The sequence below is a fragment of the Diceros bicornis genome, chromosome 1 (assembly GCF_020826845.1).
Source record: "Diceros bicornis minor isolate mBicDic1 chromosome 1, mDicBic1.mat.cur, whole genome shotgun sequence".
NCBI lineage: Eukaryota > Metazoa > Chordata > Mammalia > Perissodactyla > Rhinocerotidae > Diceros > Diceros bicornis.
Window position 1 is genome coordinate 6245851 of NC_080740.1, and position 9124 is coordinate 6254974.

At 47.7% G+C, this 9124-nt stretch overlaps 1 protein-coding gene across 7 annotated transcripts in view; it reads left to right on the forward strand.

The window, feature by feature from the left end:
• Positions 1-6519: 6519 nt before the first annotated feature.
• Positions 6520-9124, forward strand: part of PDE8B (phosphodiesterase 8B) — a 203781-nt gene continuing 201176 nt past the window's right edge. For all 7 annotated transcript variants that reach the window (XM_058566465.1, XM_058566640.1, XM_058566553.1 and 4 more), the window contains exon 1: positions 6520-6858. In XM_058566465.1, the coding sequence (XP_058422448.1) occupies positions 6520-6858 (339 nt within the window). The remainder of the gene's footprint in view (positions 6859-9124) is intronic.

The following is a 9124-nucleotide window of genomic DNA, read 5'->3' on the forward strand; positions in this document are numbered from 1 at the left end:
AGTGACATCCACTACATATAGGAGAAGTTTCAGGGTCTTCCATCTTCTGTCTTCTTTCTTCCCCTTCCAATTTTTACCATCCCCTTCTCAGGAGACACTGTTTAGTTATCTCATCTGCTCACTGTCTTCTAGATCCACCAAGGTTGGTTCTGCCTCTGTGCCTTTGCTCATGCTGTTCCCCTTGCTTGAAAAGTCCTCCTGGTCAAGGTCCAGCTGACATGCCCCTTCTCTAGCAAGCCTTCCCCAGTTGTCATAACTACCATACAGAATTGACAGCACCACTCATTTTTGCTCTTATACCTTGACACTCATGTATTATGCTCCCACATTTCTTGTGTGTAGTTCTCATCTCCCTGTTGCTCTATAAGCTTCTTTGGAGTAGGACTGTACTTTGTGTTTTGTTTGTATATCTTTTTATGCCTGATACTTTTGTGAAATGTATTTACAAGGTTTCTGGAAATGAATGTTCCACTACTCATAACCTGACTATGGGTCCAGGAGAATTCTGAAGGCCAGTAGCAAGGATGTTCTGGAGTCCCTCTCCAGGGCTGATCCAGTCCCTCCCTGTGGTGTTTCTGTTAATAGGAAGGACAGATCACTTTGGTATTGCATGGGTTCAGGGCTCAGTGCTCAGTGGATTCCATGTTTGATGATGTTGACCTAAAGAGGTCAGATGTTGGCTGAATCTCTACCTGCATCTTCTCTGTTTGCATATTCTACAGCTGGCATGGGAAAACTGTCCTGTGGGCCAAATCCTCTCCTGAGTTTCATTTGGTCCCTGGCAAAAGGTCCAAGAAGCGATGCACCTATAGTTAAATATACACCTTATTTTTACTCTCTTAAAAGAGCTGTATCTGTAAAGCCACTTGATAGGAAAGTTTCACCATGAAAGTGGTTCACTGTGTCTTTCTTTGTCTCTCACTTTCTCTTGCCCCCGTACCTTTGTGTGTCTGTGCATCTGGTTCTGTAGGTATTTCCTTTGTAAATGTGTATGCGTTTAATTTCTCTGTCTCTGTCTCCATCTATGTCTGATGCTCTCCCTTTAATTTTTTCCATCGTCTACCTTCTGTCTGAAGGAAAAAAAAAATCAGTGGAAGTCCATAAAAGAAAATATATTTAGCTAACATTTTTTTAAGGAGAGAATTAGGAAACATTACACTTATTCATTTACATTGTTTTTGTGTTCACTGGAACAGTTTTTCAGAAAAAGAAACCTGTTGTACTCCATTTTCTTATCTCTATCACTTTACATGTACTTATGAACCTCAACAGATAGACATGCAGTTTTCATAGTTGTAATCAATCTTACATATACAATATGTATATTTTTAACCTAATATTATTTAATCTGTACACACTTAAATAGTGGTATTCTGACCATTAGTGTAGTTTGTTGAGCTGTTCCCTAAGTGTTTGATATGGGATTATCACCAGTTTCATTATTGTAAATAACATTGCTACAAACATCTTTATATAAATTATTATTTTATTCTTTTGGCTTTTTCTGATGTATACTACCAAAAGGAGGATTATCAGATCAAAGCATTCACTGACTTTAAAAACTAAAAACATAGAACATAAAACTCTACTCAATAAAAGAAAAAAACCCCAAACCCCTTCAATTTTGAGTTATAACAGTTAAGGGAAAGGCAAAAGAAGAAGAAATGAGAAAAAAAATTCATTCATTCATTCATTCAGCCAGTATTTGAGCACCCACTATAAGCCAGGCAATGTTCTAGGAATTTGGGATCCATCAGTGACCAAGAAACCAAAATGCTCCTGCCCTTGCAGAGCCTATATTCTAGAGGGGAAGATAGATAATAAACATAATAATAAACGAGCTAATTATGTAATAAATTGGAAGTTGATAAGTGCTATGAAAAAAGAAGACTAAAGCAGGCTGAGGGGAGGCAGGAGTGGTGGAGGACAATGGAGGGGTGTGGGCTGTGATTTTAAACAGGAGTTATTGAGTGGATAACATTTGAACAGAGACTAAGGGAAGTGAGGAAGTTAGCCATGCCATTGTCAATGGAACAGCATGGCAGGCAGATGGAGGATCTCCTGGCTGATAGTGTTAGGTCTCCTGGAGAAACAGCAAGGAGGTCTGTGTGGCTGAAGCAGGAGAGTGAGGGTGAGAGGGAAGGGGGCTCAGAAAGGCGGGGCAGCACCCCCTCAGGCAGGGTTTCGTAGGCTCCGGTAAGGACGTTGACTTTGACTCTACTTCCCAAAGGAGGCTGTGGGAAGGCTACGTGGACTCACCTTCTTTGAAAGGGCCGATGCTGGACCTGTCCTTGACCCCTGCCTCCAAGTCTCTGGGATGGGACCAAGGCACTGTTGTATTTCTGACACATTCCTCTGGGTGATTCTGATGTGCAGTTAGGTTCAGGGACATTCTTTCAGTTCAAAAATTCCACTATTCTAAATTAAAAATAACTTAATAAAAGGAAGTAAAAATTTCATAGCATCTCCAAATGTTGGTGATTTAGAGCCTTTGGAGATTATGCAAGAAATTGAGGCCCAGAGGTTAAGTGACTTGCCCGAGGTTATGCAGCTGTAAGAGGCAGCTTCACCCTTCTCACTGAGTTCACCGACCCTTCCACTGTGCCAGGCTGCCTAATAAACTGTATCAGTTCACTTTTCAGGCAGTTAGACTTCCAATATGTTCCACCATTAGGAATGTAGTTTGAATGCAGAGCTCTGTAAGGTTGATTGGTTGATTAAAAGTTTGGTTATCCAAAGATCAATCAGAAAGCTGCTATTGTTTTAACCTTTATGGTTAAGAATCATTCCAAATGTATTAATCACATTTTCTGCTTCTTTAGAGGAATTCTGGAAGAGTTCTATACCATTTTATAATAGGAATAGACCTTAATTGTTCAGGACCTTGCAGTGCCTCTGGGTCGTAATTCTGAAGTAAGCTCTTATTTGACTTCAGTATAAAATATACAAGCCATTCACCTGACCCTGGGCATATATGAGGTTTAGTGTTTGAAGAAATTTCTGATTTAGTTTGCTTTTTGATTTGTTTCTTAGACGTTGACTGTAGCCAAATTTTTTTCATGTAATTCGTTTTTTTTTTAATATCGTTGGTTTTGCTGGCCTTATTCTGTAACTTGAAACTGAATTTGATTTGCAGTGTCTGAGCTTGTAGACTTTGCTGTTATCCTGGAATGCACTGAAATTGTGACATGGGAGTCAGTCCAGAAATCACTTACATGAACAAGAACTCAGGCCTCAGAGCTAAGCGAGGGAATGACTTCCATTGAGCCACTTCTCCTCCACTTGCACACTTCTGCATGTTTCAGTGACCAAATCCGTGCCAGCATCAGGGGCAGATTACACATTCCTGCTGAGAACACTGGAGGAGATGATAGGGCTACACCGTTTTTGCCTCTCATTAAGCCAGAATTGGCAGTGGAAGCTGTGTCTGAGGAGAGTATTGAAACTATTGGCTGCTCTGGGCATGGGAGGAAAGATTTATACCTGGTGCATGTCCCCCATTCCGTCTTCTGTTCCTGCAGAAGAGTCGCATTCAGTGAGAGGCGCTGGTCCCGATATGAAATGTTCAATGAACCTACGAGAGCAGCTCAGTCCTGCTCAATAGCTGCCTCGAGGTTATTTACTCTCTCAAGGCTTAATCTTTTTTTTTTTTAATTTAGAAAGTTCAACTTAAATTTGTTTCTGCATGACTTGTCTCTTCATGATTCAGCCCCTAATGTTCTCTGCCAGAAAACTGGTTTTAATTTCTGTTTTATCATAGTCTTCTTGCCCTCAAAGCCCCAGTGAGTGACTGGCGCTTTTCTCTTCTCTGGGTGGTTTCATCATAGTAACTGCATTCCTAGAGAAAACTCTAAAGAAGTAGACATGTGGAATGAGAATTGGCATTGCTCTAAATTTCCAAAAAAGGCTGCCATTGGTAGCTCTGTGAAGAATAGTGGCTGAACCGGGTGTACATAAGAGAAGCTTTTGGAGTGATTAACTCCTGACTTAACATTCCATCAGGGACTGGTATGGAGACCAGTGCTTTTATAATTGAACTCTGATGATGTTTGCCCAGCTTCTGAGTGGTCCCTTGGAAGTAGAGCAGATGGCAGCCATCGGGCTTAGGCCTATTTCAAATGAATGATTGTCCCTGTATCTCAGTCTTGACCATTTAATGTGGTGTTCTTATAGGCGTGGATGGGGACAAGGAAGCATGGACCCAGGCAGCCTGGAAGGGAGCTGTGGTGGAAGCTGTGGTGCCAGGAAAGAAGGACTTACTCCTCCAGCTGGGGAAGTGCTGCCAGCAGACAGCCTCAGCTCAGCTGTCAGTCTCAGAAGGCTCTGGCCTCAGCTGAAGATAGCCGCCATGCCCAAGGTCACTGAGGTGGCTGGCAAGTACTACTGGTACTTGCAACTACTGATCCATGTGGGGTAAAGGCCTCTCCTCCTGACCCAACTCAAGACAACTCTGAAGCATCATCCCAGCTTCAGAATCCTCCCTGCAGGGGTGCCTAAGGCTTTTATTGAGACTGTATCCTAGCTTGGTTTCTCCCTCTGCTCAGTCTTCCTCTCTCCCTCTTTTCCTCCCAGATGTTGATTCCAAGAGTGAGCCTAATAAACCTTCTGCCTGCTAAACATTATCTCAGAATCTGCTTCTTGGGGAGCCCAACCTGCATGGAAATCTTATGAGCAATTTGCCTGTCCATTAGAAGATATAGCATAGACTTGTTCTGCATTAACTGGAGATGCACTTTTTCATGTCATCGAAAAAATGTTTAAAAAGATCGAAAACTTGGAAAGTTGAAGAGTTAAACTGAGAAGAAGAGAAACAAAGGTAGAAGAATTAGGTTAGTCTAGTTCTTTCTCCTCTCTCCATCTGAATTTGAGATTTGGGGTGACACCTTGCTTCTCTAGGAAGGTTAGAGGCTGTCATTTGAAGTCTTCACCCAGTCACTCCAAAAGCAGATGTTATGGGGAGAGAAAGGAAGGGAAGAACCAAAGATACTATTTCAAATGGGATACTTCCTTCTTTGTGCTTTGCATTACGGCTCTGTGTTCTTGCCCTTATAAGCAGCTCTAGATTGAGTCCTCTCTTAGCCTATCTCATTTCTCCCCTGTGCCCTGGGGGCAGCAGGCAGGAATCACTGGAACAACCAATGAATAAATGGGCAGTTGTGTCTCGTAGGTGCCTCGCAGCTGTAACCCAGATTTCACATGAGGGGAGGATGAAAAGCAGCCTTGATACCTTCCAAAAGTATTCTTATTCTCCTTGAGTGAAGCTTAGCCTGTGAATGCCTCACTCAGGGGAGCAAGGGCAGGCATATTTAATGGCCCGCCCCAGCGTGTGAGGAAGAGCAGTTGACAACCGGAGGCTGGATGGGGCAGAAGCCAGGGTGAAAATTTGGTGACACCCAAGGAAGAGGTGAAAACTCGGGAGGAGAAAGCCAAGAACCATACTGACAGCTTCTTTCTGTTCTTTCCTTGGATCTTAGGGGGAATTTGTGTGTTTAAGGGTTCTTTCCAATGCAGGGCCTCCCATCCCTTGGCATGAACCTCCAAACGACGAGTAGACATGGAATGGACTTCTTCTGAAGACCGGGTCACCATCCAACTCAGCCTTCAGAGTAGGAGGGGGAGGGAAAGCGTGAGGTCCCTCCTTGCCTCGCTGAGTGTTCTGAGAGGCCAGCAAGTCAGATGCGTGGGCTTGGGTTGTAGGATCCCTCGTATTTGGGGAGGGGCGTCTTGGTGTTTTGCTCAGGGATGTGTTAAAATGTGTTCGTGAAAGGCGGTGCTACCCAGGCCCCACCGCCCTTCAGGGCCTGGCCCAGGGTGTGTGCCACGAGGGGCAGAGGCGCCGGGGCACTGGAGGGCGGCACCGGGATGGGAGCAGAAGGGAGAGGCCTCTGGACAGCGGAGGAGAGGAGCGCGCCGAGGCGCGGTGCCAGCCGCAGCGCCCGGGGCCCGTGGGCCGAGCCGAGCGGCGGGCACGCTCTGTCCAGCCGGGGCGAGCTCGGGGCGCAGTGGGGAGCGCGCGGCGGCGGCTGCGGAGCGGGGCTCCCGGAGGACGGAGAGTGGGAACGGGGGAGGGAGGAGACGCGCGCAGACTGAGTGGGGACAGCAGGTGCCGGCGGGCGGGCGGGCGGGCGCCGGGCGAGGTGGAGCTGGGCGGCGGCGCGGGCCGCGCCGAGGAGGAGGGGCGGGCGGAGGGAGGCGCGGGGAGCGTGTTTGGGGCGCCGCGGCGGGTAGGGTGGCGGCCGCCGGGGCGCGCGGGGCGCTGTGTGTGCGCGCTCCCCCGCTCGGAGAGGAGGATGGCCCAGAAGAGAAAGTTGGGGTGACGCGCGCAGCCCCCGGAGGCTCGGCGGGGGGCGCCGCGGCGAGCCCGACGGAGCGGCGGCCAGACAGGCCGGGGGGCGCGCGGTCCGGGCGCCGCCGCCGCCGCCGCCGAGGCGCCCGCCCCCTCACTGCAGGTGGCAGCGGGGGCGCCGGGTCCGGGCGGCCGGGGGCGCGGGCGGGCGCGCGGGGTAGGCCGGCCGAGGGATGGGCTGCGCCCCCAGCATCCACGTCTCGCAGAGCGGCGTGATCTACTGCCGGGACTCGGACGAGTCCAACTCGCCCCGCCAGACCACGAGCGTGTCGCAGGGCCCCGCGGCCCCCCTGCACGGCCTCTTCGTCCAGACCGACGCCGCCGACGCCGTGCCCCCGAGCCGCGCGTGCGGACCCCCTGGCGCCGCCCGCGTCCGCAGGGCCCGCGCCGAGCTGGGCAGCGGCAGCAGCGTGGGCTCCGCGGCCCCCGCCGCGACCACCTGCAGGGGCCGGAGGCGCCACTGCTGCAGCAGCGCGGAGGCCGAGACCCAGACCAGCTACACCAGCGTCAAGGTAAACGCGGGGGCTGGGGGGCGCCCGCCCCGTCCGGGCGGGGCTCGCACGGGCTGGGGGCTCCGGCGGAGTGGAGCGGCCGTGACGCGGTTGCTCTGGGGAGGCTGTCACTAAGGAGGAGTTTACTTTGCATTTGTGGGAGTGATGAGGGCCCAGGAAATATGAGCAGAAAAGACCCCTGGAGGGGTCCTGGGAGCTGGTTCTGGGGAGACAGGTGGAGAAGGGAGCGAAGTGGGAAGCAGTTGGGCCGGCCGGTTTCTCACTGAGGGGAGCACGGCTGTGGCCCGGTCACTGCAGGAGGAGGGCTGGGCATCATTGAGGCGAGTCCGAGGGAATGAAATCTGAGCCCCGGCCTGGATTCGCGTGCCTTGTAGGTGATTGGTGCAGACCCGGTGCGGGGTGGCCTCCTGTTCAGATTGTTACCTGGGGAAACCAGCTAGGCTGCACGGATTCTTAGTCACAGGACCGAGCGTGGGGACCTGTGAATGAAGGAGGGTGTTTGTGGAGAGACAGAGGAAGGGAATGGAGGAAGGGGACCAGAGTGGAACCTGTCGTTTGTCACTTGCTTGGGTTGGCTGCATCCTGGACGTAACAGAGAGCCTGCGTGAGTTTGGAGGCTCAGCTGAGCTACAGCGAGGGGACGTGGTTTCCAGTGCAGTGCAGCTCTCTGAGGATGAAGATTGTGCATGTACATCTCGTCTTTCAGGAGAGTGGAATTTTGAGGAAGTGGAAAAAATTGTTTAAATGATTAAAGCAGTCACCAGATATTTCTTAATGACAGAAGACAAATGACTAATAGTGCCCTCCTGTATGTTCTCAAAACACTTTTAAATTCAAGAGCGTTTTCATTGTGTAAATCTGGCCTCTGGGCCTTTTATCCATATAGCAAACAGAATGGTGGTCGCACATCCCATTATGCAGAGGAAGAAAATACGTCTCCATGACCCTTAATGGTAGGTAGAGTCACAGTTTTTACGTGGTCAGTGGATTACCAGGAACCATCCCACTGAGTATTTGGCAAAGACACAGTTGTGTATTTAATACTTGAAAAGTTGTTCAACAATTGGCCTAGTGTGAGGAGACTCCTGCTCTTCATTGGATAGAGTCAGCTCTCAGTGGAGGGGTGAAGAGAAGGGTGGCATGTGCTGGCTTCAGGCTGGAAGACCAAAAGCTTCTTTTAGTGAACTTGTTTTAGCAGCATCTGATTTTGTAACATGAAGCTTAACTGATGCTTATTTATAGTTGTAGTGCTTCTCTGGTAATAGTCATATCATATAATATGATAATATAATCATCATTATAATAAAAAATACCATTTATGGAGCACCCCCTATCTGCCAAGTATAAGCTTTCTTTTCCAGCTTTTGAATGTTAACCATGTGATATTAGAATATCCAAAGACTAGAGACCTGGATTCATGACAACCTACCAACTGAACCTTTGTTATAAAGGCATGTGCTGAACACTATATTTTTCTTTTGTCTTTTTTTTTTAACATGCTAGCTCACAGAAAGTTAGCATTAGGAGACATTTCAGGGGAATAAGATGTTATAGTTGGTGAAATAATTAAATTGGGATTTTACCAATAAAGATTATCTTTTGCCTCCCTGTTGAAAAGGGAATTTGAAGACATGAAGCAGTAGTTCAGCATGGTTGCAACTTATGAACTCTGTGATGCTTTTTTTGGTTACTTGAGAGAAATTTTGTATTTCTGCCTTTCAGAGTAGCGAGAGTCCCAATTTAGCACCTGGTAACTTTAGCTACTCCATGTTTGTTCAGTGAAAGAAAGAATAATGAATGAATTCATTCGCTATGTTTTAATGCTTCCCTCAAGAGGCTACTTAGAGACCAAATGGAGTAAAAAGTGGAGGGAAAATAAGTCCTAATTATTAGCAGCTACTATAAGCTTATATAAATATCATTGCTGCTTGGCTGAAGTGTTAAAAGGTTTGACCTGGATAGGAATTTAACTCACTTTGCTTTATCAACAGGATTTCCAAATAAGAGCTTGATTCGTTCCAACCCATTACTAGGAAGGCTGGGAAGAGTCTGCTGGTTCAGTGATTCAACAGCAATTTGCATATGTAGATCTCAGAAACTATAGATTTGAAATTAAATTTGAGACCAGAATTTTTATTTGAACAGATCATAGAGAATTATTATCCCAGAACTGCTTTAATATATTTAACAGTATCCTTTTAGGACTTGTGACTCAGTGTTATATTGTGTTTTTCAATCTTCACATGTTCCTTACTCTTTTGTGGAT